Below are 14546 nucleotides of genomic sequence, written 5' to 3' on the forward strand. Positions count from 1 at the left end.
TGGCATGAAGTGCAAAGGTCTTGAAAAGAGTCAACTTGCCCGCTTTAAAATTTATTTATGCACCAACTATCCCCCAAGGCCTGTGCAGTGAATATTTTTAACACAGAAAGCAAGAATTGTCTCACTTTCCTTTTTTGTTCTGCATTTCACTTCTAACAAGAGCAATTGCACTGACAATGTAGAGTAAACAGGAGATGAGGCTGATGTTTTTCTTTTTCCTAACCTTGCTGAAGAGCTGGCTACAACAGAAGTGAGATAACAGAACATACCATACAAATTAAAAGTTAGGCCTTTAGAGAAACCAATGATCATTATATCCTGTCACATGAAACTTAGTGGAGCTGACTTGTTGTTTGCCTCTGTAATTTATCAATTCATATTACACAATAAAACATATTTCACAGTAAAACTTCAGCAGTAGTCATGACTGAGGATTAAAAATTCCTACATTCCTCCTTTTTTTCCAGCCCCTCGAAAAGAACCAGCTACTCTAACCATTAACCTCTGAAAGACAAAAAAACACCCCCAGATATTCTACGTCTCTATTTGTTCATAACTTGGGGCTTACATCATTTAGGTTATTATTCATCACCCCTACCAATACTGTACCTTTTCTAAGTCTGGTGCAGACTCAGCTTGAAGGCCTCCAACATCAGAGAACCAATGGAAGCCCTGTAATTTTTGGTATGAAGTCAATTAAGGAAAATATTTTAATAAATAAAGTTACTAACTCTGTAATTTCAAGATGGCAGCTACTCTCTAGATATAATCTGCCTTTCCAGGTTAGTTTATTAGTTTATTTTCCCAAAAGACACAATGCTGAGTATTACTGCACCAATATTTAGGTTATTTTTACTTCTACAAAAAAAACCTTGTTGTTTATGCCCTGCACTCCACTTTCAGAACAATCAAATAAATGTCTTTAAATATTCTGGTAACTATCACAGAGAATTTAGAAATCCTAAACTTAAACCACGGATTAGAGGAGGAGTATTTTATGTTGACACCATGCAGCATCTGCATGGAGTGAGAATTGTTTTGTGAAAAAATAATGACTGCAATTCTTGTCATCCCAGAAATAGTCAAGAATTCAAGTCGAATTTATCAAACAGTTTTATGGTTGCAGAAAAAACAGTCAGGGGTAGAAAGGATCAATGTGTGAAAAACGTATCTCAGCCATAAAGGGGATTGAAGTTTTCAGAAAAGAACATAGATGAGTCACTCCTGATCTGTTTTGACTGAAATTCTCTCATTATACATAATCTCTTTTTACAGAATTTTAAAAAGCCTGGCACAAGAAAAGGCACACACCACTGGAAAATAAAAGCTGATTTAAAAGATGCAGAAAGCAAACAGGGAGAAATCCAGCAATATTTGTACCATTCAATCCACATGCTTGTTGTTTTTCCACCGGGATCGCCCGTCTTCTCCTTAAAGCATTTTGAAGGATATTTGCACCATAGACAACATGGGGATAAGGTGTCCCCTCCTTCTGTGGATGCTTTTTAATGGGCTCAATGAAGTAATCCCCGTGGGGCAGATGGAAATACCCAGTCTGAAAATAAGCACAAAAGTGTTAATCTCTACTGTTCAGGACTGGAAATCACAAATAAAACAGACTCATTTCATATCACCTTCCCTGACTTTTTCTCATAAGGCAGTCATTACACTGCAGAAATACAAAACCAATAGGTTTTCAGCATTTATTTTGCTGCATACATCAAGGTTGCTTTGTACCTTACGAAGGCGTAACAGTCCAAAGGGGAATAGAAAAAAATATTACTTCCTAATAATCTCAGGTCCTGTATACTGAGGCAGATTTGTGTAAAGCCACTGAAAGGTCAAAAGTCAATTTCTCAAACATGATACATTAGAAAGAGTTGCATCTTGTTCTTCTGGTGGTTTGCATCCATTCCCCAGAGAACAAGCCCTGAAAGGAAGCTGTTTCATAAGTGCAAAGTGTAATTCCTCTCCTAGCTGCAATTCCAGTCAGATTATACGACCTGTCAGATGGGCTGGACTGTGTGGTCCGTTCTTGACTCAGACTACAAATCCCTCTGGGCAGACTACCAGGGAAGAAATTACTAGCTTTTCATGAATTATGCTTGAAGCAGATTCTCCTGGAAGGCATGCTAAGGCACATGAAAAACAACAAGGTGCTTGGTGACAGCCAGCATGGCTTGACTAAGGGAAAATCCTGCCTGACCAATTTGGTGGCCTTCTATGATGAGGCTACAGAACTGATGGACAGGGACAGAGCAGTTGATGTCATCTACCTGGACTTGTGCAAAGCGTTTGACACTGTCCCACACGACATCCTTGTCTCTAAATTGGAGAGACATCAATTTGATGGGTGGACCACTCGGTGGATAAAGAACTGGCTGGACGGCTGCACGCAAAGAGTTGTGGTCAATGGGTCGATGTCCGGCTGGAGACCGGTAACGAGTGGTGTCCCTCAGGGATCGGTGTTGGGACCGGTCTTGTTCAACATCTTTGTTGGTAACATGGACAGGGGGATTGAGTGCGCCCTCAGCAAGTTTGCCAATGACACCAAGCTGTGTGGTTCGGTTGATACGCTGGAGGGAAGGGATGCCATCCAGAGGGACCTTGACACGCTTGTGAGGTGGGCTGATGCCAACCTTATGAAGTTTAACCATGCCGAGTACAGAGTCCTACACCTGGGTCGGAGCAATCCCAGGCACAGCTACAGGTTGGGCAGAGAAGAGATTCAGAGCAGCCCTGCAGAGAAGGACTTGGGGGTGTTCGTCGATGAGAAATGAACATGGGCTGGCAGTGTGCGCTCGCAGCCCAGAAAGCCAACTGTATCCTGGGCTGCATCAAGAGGAGCGTCACCAGCAGGTCGAAGGAGGTGATCCTGCCCCTCTACTCTGCTCTCGTGAGATCTCACTTGGAGTATTGTGTGCAGTTCTGGTGTCCTCAACATAAAAAGGACATGGAACTGTTGGAACAAGTCCAGAGGAGGGCCACGAGGATGATCAGGGGACTGGATCACCTCTCATATGAAGACAGGCTGAGAAAGTTGGAGCTGTTCAGCCTGGAGAAGAGAAGGCTGCGTGGAGACCTCAGAGCAGCCTTCCAGTAGCTTTCCCCATGCTGGGGAGGGACTTTTCATTAAGAGACTGTAGTGATAGGACAAGGGGTAACGGGTTCAAACTTAAAGAGGGGAAGTTTAGATTGGATATAAGGAGGAAGTTCTATATTGTTAGGATGGTGAGGCACTGGAATGGGTTGCCCAGGGAGGTTGTGAATGCTCCATCCCTGGCGATGTTCAAGGACAGGCTGGATAGAGCCTTGGGTGACATAGTTTAGTGTCAGGTGTTCCTGCCCATGGCAGGGGGGTTGGAACTAGATGATCTTAAGGTCCTTTCCAACCCTAACTATTCTATGATTCTATGATTCTGAAAGTCTGGTTATTTGACCTTCTTTTTTTTTGTTGTGTTTTTTAACTCAGTTGGAACCAGTAAGAAGTATCTTTCTTCACTGCAGACCCAGATTTTACAGGGCAGGCTGATTAGTCACTGGACTATTGTGTCAAAGTTGCATCTGTGAAAAGAAAGGCCAGGTGCTCATGTAAAACATTAAGTCTATCAACAGTTATCTCACTTCCCAAGTTCCCCAGCAATGCCTGCATGTTAAAATTCAGCTCTCCATCCACTAGGCTAGGTTGCTCCAAGCTCCGTCCAATCTGGCCTTGAAAACTGTCAGGGATGGGGCAGCCACAGCTTCTCTGAGCACCCTGTGCCAGTCTCACCATCCTCACAATGGAATTTTTTTCCCTAGTATCTAATCTAAATCTCCCCTTTGTCAGTTTAAAGCTATTCCCTCTTTGTCCTATCCCTATATGCCCTTCTAAAAGTCCCTCTTCAGATTTCTTGTAGGCCCCTTTTTAGATATTTGAAGACTGTTAAAAGGTCTCCCTGCAGCCTTCTATTTACTGCTGTCCTGCATAGGCTTCTTTATTTTGATAGATAACTGAACAGGCATAGAAACACAGTTAGCAACACTGTTCTTCTCTGTGTTGCAATTACTACCTTCCTGCTTGTCTTCTCTTCATTACATGAAGCAAAGTCCTCCTGTACTTCATGCAGAAGAAGTGGACATTTTTCATGTCCCTTAATTTCTGGAAAAGGCCATGTCTGTGGGTCACATCTCCCCTGAAGAAAGCTGCCTTGGGCATGTGTAACTTCAGTATGATAGCTTTAACATTTGTTCTTTAAAAGTGGTTGATAAGAGCCAGAACTTTGATACTTGTTGGCTATAGACTTCTTAATCTTGGGAAGTTAAAGGCTGCTCCCAGACTTGACATACAGACTGAAGTCACTGTAGAGCATGAAGAAATATGAGAGTCTATTTTACCATGGAGACACTTCAGGTTTTGCAGAACACGATCGATTCAGAGTTCAACTTGCCACAACAGCTCCTGACACCTTGGGAGTATCAGAGAATCTCTGCTTATTGAAAAGCAACTAAATCCACAGAGTAGCAAAACTAAGCTAGAAGCAGAACTTCTGCCAGCACAGAATAAAACAGGAAGAACCCTAGGTATATTTTCAACAACAGTATGTCCCCACAACCAGCTGATGGGATGGCACTGAAAGAGAGGTCAACTGTACCAAACAGCCCACTGACTGAGCATCTCTGAAGTACAGGCACAGTTTGTTGCAGTTTCTCTGTTTTTAGCTCTCACCTTACAATGAGCGATGAAAAACAGTTTTAACTACAGCCTAAAAAGTGGTTTATTGGACAGGAAGGTTCTTTCTTTTACTCCTGTTGCTTCTTGCAAATATCAGTATCATGGTTTCAAGGCTAAAAGTTGGCAGGCCGGTGATTTGCATCAAATTCTTGGCTTAACGCAACAACATATTTGGGAACAAGGTATCCTTGCCTCTTTCCTGTCCCCACCTACTTATTCCTGTCATGAAATTATGGCCATGAGTCCCTCCACAGCGCGGTCTGAGGAGGGAGGAAAAAGGAGCAAGAGTACATTGAGCCCATATTCCCTCTAAGCTCATGATAACATGATCCAGACATCTTGACTTATGCAACAGAGCTGTCACTCACTATGAGACGGAACAGACATTTAGCATTTGGTAATCCTCACTGAAAAACCAACTCATAAAGCATCACTGTTGTACTAAACTTTCTCCTGTTTTCAGTCACTCTACAGAATAAAGCCCAGCTCTACTTGCAGTATCTACAAAGCCTGCAAAGAAAAGGCTGGTGCGCTACTGTTCTTATTTGAAAGATACAGCAGAACATAGTTTCGAAGTACTATGCTTCTAGGTATGGCGACAGATTGCAATTCATAACAAAAAGAAATTGCTCCACAGTTGTCATGGATCCTAAATTCTAGTACTGACAGAATTTACTTAAATCAAACTTCCTACTTTGTAACAAATTCCCCAATAAAGCAAGATATTTATAAGTAATCTTTCTTTTCACTTGAACTTTGTGCTCTAGGAATTTCTGAAAGAGTTTGACGTTTGGATGAAACAATCATCAATAAAAAAATAAGAAAAATGCCATTATATCCTATACAGCATTTAAGTGCTATCTGCACTCTTCCCAGTAAAGAGAGCTGCCTTGATGTCTTCCCTGCTACCTGACAGAGACAGGATTATTGTAAACAGGCCAGATTTTCTCTTTCTGAAGGGTCAGTCAGTGTGTTACCAAAGCAACAGACTACTCCCTCTTCCCTGACTGTTTCAACATACGGCTATTCTCTATCCATGTTGCTAGCCTGAAATCAAAACACGCCTTCTCATGTGTCTTGGAACTGTAGTTCTTATAGTGCTACAGCACGCAGAGAAAGCGAGCTGGAAGAGAAGATGAAAACAGAAAAATTACAATGATCTGAACAGATTCTATGGTCTATATTGCTGCTCCCAGCCACCAGTCTGAGAGGAGATTAGAGTTCTTGAGACCAGCATCTGAAATACAGCTCTGTCAGTGTGGTACAGAAATGTTTCATGTCCTGTGTTATCTGAATTAACATAAGCCAAATCAATTTAGGGAGGCTCAGGAACTGTAAACATTTCAGCAGACCTTTCTGCATACACATATTATGTTTGTGAATGAAAAGGTAACTGGAGAATGATACTAAAAATGTGTATTACTCCATATCCTCCGAAAATCTGTAAAACATACATGCTCCACATTACCTGCTAGTGGCTTCACTTTGTGCCTAAACTTAGAGATGAGAAGAAAACACAACAGTAGATCATTTAAAAGATCAGCTCTGGAACCTGCCTCAAAACTTTTCCCTAAATATAGTACCATGGCTCTGATTGTCTAAAAACATTTGGCAGTTCCACTTTTGCACTGCAACAAGAAGAGGAGCTAATACCCTCCAAGAGAAAATTTCTTCTCATGGCTATTCCCAGAAGTAACTGGAAGGTTAAGTTAGGCATTTGTATGTCTTCTAAATCAAAATCCTAATCAAAATCCAAAAGCTTTGTTTATCCTGAAATTATTTTATTTTTGATTGATTGGCTGTCAGGTAGATACCACGATTTTCATTCCTGTTCAGAATCATCAAGAAGAGCACACACAATTAAGTTCTAAATAATTTTAAAAAATCTAATAATCCATCAATTACATAGTCTATCAGTTGGAAGTATAAACACCCTGTACATTACCAATAATGCACAAAATTATCATGATTTTAACCATGAAAAACATGGTTCTCTCAGAAATAATCCATTACTGTAAAAAAAGAAGTATTTTATATTTAAAACCCTAAACTACTGGAAGAAATAATATGTTTTTATTAATTCAATTTGCTGCTCTTGTAAAGTGTTATAGAGATACCAGTGTAAATTTGTAAGTAAAGTCAGTAAGGACATCAGAGCACTGTGCACACCAGTGCTGCTTGGGATTAAATGACTGTAAAAGTCTGCTTCCAGCACACAGATGTACTTTCCACCAGTTTCCAGAGACTCCCAGCACTTATTGAACAAATGCTTTCCACTTGCACTTTCATCCTGCACAGGCTATACATCAAGAATGAAATGCTGAGAACAAATGACCACCAACCTTCATGTTAAACTTACTTCAAAGCACTCAGAACCAGCCAAATTCCCTCTTCTGATTAAGTACTTCTTTGGTTTTGCTCTTTGTATCTGTTCTTTCATGACTCATATATATCATAGCAAGAATTCTTCATTTAAAGTCCATCAGATTTCATGCTATGTATGTATACATACAATATAGCCTTTTGGTCTTTTTTAGCAGTTCGTAGCATCATCTACTTTTGAGTGCATTCACACGGGCTCAGAATACACAAAGGAGCACCCTTATGAAAGCCTCATCAGAAATAAGCCAGCCTTATTTACACTCATTACAGTTTAGTTTCCACCACAGAAAAAAATGACTGCAGCCAAGTTGTCCTCATTTAAACTTCTTTATGAAAAGCTACCATATAAAATAGTAATAGAAATGGCCAGAAAATAGAGGGTGAGGTGGAAGTGTGTGTGATTTGGGGTGGGGTGTCTCTGTTTATTTCCCTTGGTGCCTATAGGAGAAAATCTAAAAATCTACCACAGATATTTTTTTTTTTCTAAATTATTGCTGTCCCCTCCTTCAGTTTTTCCTTTTCACCCCAAAATTCTGAAATATTTTGGCTGATAATGTTTGCAAGGCTGTATTTGGAAGTGCTGCTACATTACTTAATAGGATTTTTAGTTCAAGCGCCTCATTATGTTGACACAAAGAGCCTTGGACATGTTGCATCTCCCACACTTGCATGTCACTTGCCAGAAGGACATGGGGATCCTGGGGCACTTCTGACTCAAAGTTTTCTACCAACTTTTTTAATTTTCAGTAGAAATCTGCATTTTCCAGTGGAAAGCAGATATTTTTTCCACATATTTCTTTCAGTCAAAAGTTCAGAGGTTTTGTCAAAATATATTTTCTGGCAGAATTTTTCCAATCAATTCCATGTGCGAAGCTGACGCTGAATCCTGTGGGAAGGCAAAAGAGCATCTTTAGCCTTGACTAAGGTTTTGCAATTGCAATGTTATCCCAGACAGGAGGGGCTGGAATTAGTGGGTGTATATCAGGAGAAAAAGGGATGGGAAAAAACCCAACAATTTGCAGTCTAAAGCTATATAACTGAGTATGTTGACAATAATGCCAAAAAACAACATCTGCAGTGAGAACAGTGTGTAACTTACTGAAAGCAGTATATCTGACAATAGGGCAGTGATGGGACTCTGGAAACACAGTGAGTTTTTCAAAGTGATATGAAACAAAAATAAGAAGACATGATGCTGGTTTTACCTTAAAGTAATTTGTTCCAGCTGCTTATTACAACTGTAATGTAGGTAACAGAAATTCAGTAGGAATAAAAGAATTCTCTAATTAGAGAAAAAATTGTGCTGTAGGAAACACGCATCGAGACCTTCAGCTGCAAACAATCAAAACTGAAGTAAATTATCTGTAAACATTACACATGCTAAGTTTATTTTCTTTTTTCAGCTTATGACTTAATTATGTCATTTTTTTCCCTGAGAATCTTTCTCTTCAAGTTACCATCTGTTTGTATCTCAGCCACAACACAAACCCAGTGACATGAGCATCCAGATGAGATCTTCACCTACGTCCTCACCTACAGGTACAAAAAATAGACGTGCCATACTATTGCTCAGGCAGAAAGAGGAGGTTGATTTTTTAGGTACTGAGAAATTTGACAGAAGACTTTCATGAACATCACCCACATAAAAGGACAACACTTTAGCTCTTAATAAAGTTCTACAGAAAAAAAAAAAAAAAAAAAAGGCTTTTTGGTGAAAAAGATGCTTAAGACTGGAACACAGCCTTCTAGTTTGACACACCTTTGGTCCAAAATTAAACTAGCTTATTTTTAAGATTACAAGATAAGTAAGAAGAATATAATACTATCATATTAAGAGATTTTATATTCTTTTGTCACGCTTGCAACCTCATATATTTTAGAAGCTGCCAAAAAAATGACCTGAAGTGTCAAAAATGTGCAGTTAAGCCCTCCACACTGCGAACTCAAAGTTCAGACACAAAGGAAAGAGGAAAAAAATATCAATGCAAAGCTAAATTCACAACAAGGTGGACTTTTGTAGAAGAAAATAAGGTATCAAAGGAGAAAGAAGTGCCTGACATCCTCCAGTTCCTAACAGTCAGACATCACTCCAGGATACTCTGGCTGGGGACATACCCTCAGCAAAGGAGAAAAGTCAAGTTTCTATGGTCATGTCGATCAGTTACCATTCAGTTAGTTACAGTACGTGATCAGTCAGCTGAAACACTTCACACAGAATCATTAGTCTGGGTTATGGCATCAGCTTGCTGGTGACCACACTCAACTTCATTTCTTCTTTTCACTGCACTTGAGCAGGACAGACTCATTCTCCTTCCCACAGTTTAGTGGAGATAGGGACTTGGATAAAGGGTATTTAAGACATATTTTAAGACGCTAAGGCATTAAAAACCCACCCATAAAAATGGGTAAGAGAAGCAAACAGTCCAAACCCTGTGTGTATTTGCTCCTCTGCTGTGCCACAGAAAGAGTTCATCAAGCAATACTGATAGCCAGGAATAATTTCTATGGACCTCCAACTCACTGTGAGCTTTGCGTCTCTTACAGAGCTGAAGCACCCTGTCTCAGTTCATTTATGCTTGAGGAAATTATCTGTGAAATTATTCTTCTGCGGGGATTTGAGCATACTCACAAGAAAAAGTACAACTTGAAATGTTATCTTAAAAGACATCTTTGTTAGTACTTCAGGTCCTGGTGTCCTCCATTATCAGTCTTAACTTTCCATCGTAAACATTTATGACTTCTTCCAACTATTTTCTGACTATCCTTAGAGGATATATTCCAAGTATCTTATTCTTACATTCCCTTTACGTACCCTGTTGGCTGGGGCTATATATGCATGGTAGAAATATGCCATATTACTACTTTTCTTATGATAGAAGATCCACAAATGAAAGACGGTAACTGTGTGGCCATGAAGCTGCTCAAAGCCTCATTAGTCTCTGTACAGACTTCTGCCTTGAAATATCCAGCAGTTCATGAGGAACATGTCTAACTGTATCACAGTGCCCTGCAGCAGTCACTTCATCTTGTTCAATTCCCAAAGAGCTGTTGAGTGTCCTTCCGCATTCTTAGTTTCTACTTTTTGAATTATGTCCCATTTGATCTGCTCAAGCCAGAACTGTCCTCCTCTGCTGCACCTAAAGCTCAGACACATGAAATTCCAGCAAGGTAAAAATATACTGCCATTAAAGGAGATTTAGTAACTAGCCATTTTTATAGCCTTAACATACAGCAAAGATGGCATTTAATAAATCTTTTACAACTTCCAGTGCTGGTCAAATTAAGCTGAAACATGCCTCTGCTTGCCAAAGGCTAAGCATCCAGCAGGGAGATTGCATGGCACAACTAACTCTTTATTCATTAACTCAAACACAGTTTGAACCCTTATTCTACTTACCAGTGCGATTTCCACGCTGCAATTGAGAGACAGACTACCAACAGCTCAGAAGCCCAGAGCACTCCTGAGAGATACCTGGGGCTCCTCTTGTCATATTTCCTTGTCACTCAATGGCCAACAAGTCTGTTGTACCATCCACACAGCAAGGTACATCACTCCTGGACATAAAGTACACCCAGAAGATTTTCCCACTTCAAAAGTCAGCTAGGTCACACGGGGTTCTCCATCAAGCAAGCAGTATGAAAAGAAGACAACATAGCCCAAGCTTTACCTCAGGGTGAATCTAACAGCAGGTTAAAGATAAATTAAAAATCAATAAGCTTTGCTATCAAGCCTGAAGGACACTCTTTGGTAAAAACACAGGATTTTTCAGAGTCTTTGACTCTTCCTCTTATCCATGATTTCTCCAGAGAAAAAGCTGTTTCTCCAGGTGCAAGAGGTTTACTTTGACTCACAGGAGGGCGAGACTAGTATGTTTTGACTTCATTTGGCATCCAAAAATGACTTGGCAACGGTCTCTGTTCTAAGACAAGACAAAAAGTTTGACCAGTTCCTCAAAAAATGACCTTTAGGTTGGGAGAGTAGGAAAAAGCAACAGCTGTTTTATTCCTGGAAAATACTCTTGGAACATTTAAGTCATATTTTTCTAATTAAACTTGGCCAGAAATCACTGTATTCAAGGTGCTCACATTGTACAAATAGGGTTTTTTTTCATCTCATTAATATCAGAACAGCCTCTCATGAAAATGAAAATAAACACTTTAAAAATGGTTTGTACTACTCAGAATTTGAAATCCCCTCTGAGACTTTCAATGGCAGGATGAGATATTCTGAACCTTTGATTTGGAAGCCTGTAAACTTTTATAGTTTGCAAAGCAGATCAAATTTGATGATTTAAAGCCTGTGTAATGCTGAAGAGTAAAGATTTAAACACCAGGTTGGTAAGAGGTTCCTTACCTAAACTGTGCTTTCTATTAACAATATAAACCCCAGCAGGAGGATTCACAAAACAGACATGATCTCTATTCCTGGAGACAGAAAGCTGCATGGCTGCTTTGGCTTCCTGCTCACTTATACTCTAAAACTAATTACAAGCTAGTAAGCATGACAATGTTAATACTGCAGAGTTCAAATTTTATTAGAGAATAACTAAATGCAAATATTAGCTCCCATGACAAGTGGCACTGTTTCTATTGACAACTATAGTCTGTATTACTGTGACCCACAGGAACCCTAATCAATAGCCAGAAAAGCAGAGATACAAATGATGACAGCTGACACAACATGTGCATATAGATGTAAAAAAGCACAATTATCCCATTTTCCAGTAGATGGAAGCTTGGCAAGAGCTTTACTTTCCTCAGGAGCAAAGCAAGAGAAGGTGACAGCCCAACTGCTTCCAGTCCACAGAAATTATTTTGCTTGAAAACACATAAGTCTGTGAGGAGAAGCAACATCACACTGGACTACATCCCACCTTGCTGATGCTATTCTCCCAGTTTCATTCCATGCAGCCCAAAAGCAGGCAGAGATGTCAAAAGCAAACAGCACAGTTTAAGTCTACAATTGTGATCATAGGTGTGTTGGGGAGGAAGGCTTCTGCCTCGCTTTTCTCCACACTCATGAAGCCTCTGTCTGCGCAGCACAGATGGAACTTATAAATGAATTTCAGCATGCCTAGGAAGGGTCATTCACCACTTATGAAAGTGTCACATCAAGGTGACCTAGAAGGCAGCCCATACTGACACCTTCAGTCTCTTCACTTACCATTTATGCTTCCAAAGCCTTTTTAAAAGGTAATTTCCACATACCAAAGGATTATCTTTGAGCAGCACTGTGACATGGAGCTTTAGTTCAGTGCCTACAGGAGGAATCATGGCTTCTGCTCCAGAACTGTAGCCTGAAATACACTGTCCTTGTTTCCTCAGGTGCTATGAGAACACAGCTGCTCTCTTTGCTCTGCACAGCCCTGCAGCAGGCTGTGAGCCATGCTCGAGTGGAAGCCTGCTGTGAGATCACAGGGGAGGAGTGAAAGGGGAGGACACTTGTCAAAATCAAGTACCTTATAAAATAGGAAAATTCAGGCCCCAGTTGAGGGCAGCCGTGGCATATTAGGGTTTCAGTGTCAAGAGATGCACTACACAGGAAAGGTTATTTTCCATCACAATCAGTGCCTTGAAAATGGATTGAGAGTAATAAATGGGATGTGGAAGGAGAGAAGAAACTAAATGAAACTATGAGAACTAAGTTCAGCTGAGTCCCAGAACTTGGAGAACGAAGTCCAGTCTCTAGCACAGCTGATGCTTAGCACATGGCAATCTGGGAACCAGCATGATGGTAACTGGCAATCACAGCAGAAGTGTTGAACTTCTACTGGCCTGAGGCAAATCACATGCCACTCACTTGACTTTCCCTGTTATTTCAGTCCGCCTGAGAAAGGAGAACAAAGTGATTTCATGACTGCATCCGGCATATCACCATAAATGTTTTTACAAATCTAGTACAATTCTCAGCTCCCAGGCATGCCAAAGCTGAAGGATGATCAGATTCAGCATTGGGTTCCATGTCAGTTTAAAAGCATAAAAAATTAGCTCTGAACTTGATTTAACTCTCCCCCTTGAAGCTTGAATTCTGACTGAAAGCCATTCCTGTTGATATGAGAGGTATCGTGCATGCAGTGATGTATCATCAAAATTGCCTGCACATTTCAGATGCTATACCTTGTGGGCAGAAAATTAGCAACTCTCCCAGAGGTACAGAGAGATGACCCATACTTCAAGTTGTGATAACGGAAACAAAACCAAAAAACACACAGAAAGAAAAAAAGACAAATACTCAATCTACTCACAGTCAAGTTTCAGCTCAAAACTTGGCAGGATGTATATATATTTGCTACAAAACCAGTAACTAAGTAAACTACTTATGCTAAAACTAGCGTCAAATCTCTGCCAATGCCAAGGGCCCCCTCTAGTAGGACCTTGATCTGATGAAATCCAACAACCTAAGGTGCTGAGTACTTGAAGGTCCTCCTTAAGCTGACAGGATATCCAGGACATCGGCAAGTTCAATGCAATGGCCTGTATAACGAGCAGCTGAAAAGGCTGTAAAAGAGGCAGCATGGGGGAGCAGCAAGTGGCACAGTGGAAGTGGAGATTATGACTGATTGCTGTCTGCTCTAGCACAGGAGATAGGGAGCTTCAAAAGACACTGGCAAGCAACAGAAGATTTTTTTCATCCAAGACATATTTATGCTGAAGGAGCATGTGCCACATAAAACTGCAAATTGGAAATGTTTTAGAGGGGTACCAGAAGTGGCTGGATAAATCCATGTAGGGAAGATTAGTCCCACATTTTTAAATAGAAAAATATCACCCACAGCTCAGAAACAGACAGCATGTCAAGGAGATGTCCCCATATTCCTCTCCCCAGGAATCCGCTGTTAACTATTACTTCCTTTTGAAAATCAGCAACATACTCAACAAAGCCAAGGGTCTGGCAAATTAGTTAGTTCCACTAACATGGAAACTCCAATCCACTGCTCAGGGGCTGCCCATGTAGGAGCTTTCCTAGTAGAAAAAAAGGCTTTCTTGCTTGGGTGTTTAGCCTTGTTGGTTGCTTTGCGGTCTTAGGAGCCTGGTCCTATTGTGCCTTTCACACTCCAGGTTCTATTTCCTTTTAGCCATAACATCAGCCAGAGATGCCCTTCTGGGACTTCACAGCAGGGGCCTGACTTTGCACACCCATAGGTCATAAATCCTCATGCAAGCAGCAACAACTTCCACTAAAATGTGTCCCTTTTCCAAAGTGTTCGTGGGGATACACTTTCATATGCTTGTGAAAAAATGTTTCAGTCATACAGGTCACCTGTGGGGATCAAAGGGATAAATTTCAGTCTAAAAATTATTAATTTAGGATTTTGACTTTTAACTGCTTCAGTATGCATGTGTTTGTTTCTTTTGTAGAATATTTCTGTAAAAAAATAGCTTTTGTCTGTTGAAAAAGCTGGTTTTATTTTAAACTGACAAGAATTAGGACTTTCCATCAAAACAGTTC

General features: G+C 40.4%; 1 protein-coding gene across 1 annotated transcript in view; it reads right to left on the reverse strand.

The window, feature by feature from the left end:
* ADAMTS12 (ADAM metallopeptidase with thrombospondin type 1 motif 12) overlaps window positions 1-14546 on the reverse strand; it is a gene marked incomplete at its 3' end in the record, with an annotated part of 162945 nt that overhangs the window by 102741 nt on the left and 45658 nt on the right. Inside the window, exon 3 of the mRNA XM_080638717.1 lies at window positions 1381-1555. Within this exon, the coding sequence (XP_080494843.1) occupies window positions 1381-1555 (175 nt within the window). The remainder of the gene's footprint in view (window positions 1-1380; window positions 1556-14546) is intronic.

The sequence above is a fragment of the Psittacula echo genome (assembly GCF_963264785.1).
Source record: "Psittacula echo genome assembly, chromosome: Z".
In the NCBI taxonomy this organism is placed as follows: Eukaryota; Metazoa; Chordata; class Aves; order Psittaciformes; family Psittacidae; genus Psittacula; species Psittacula echo.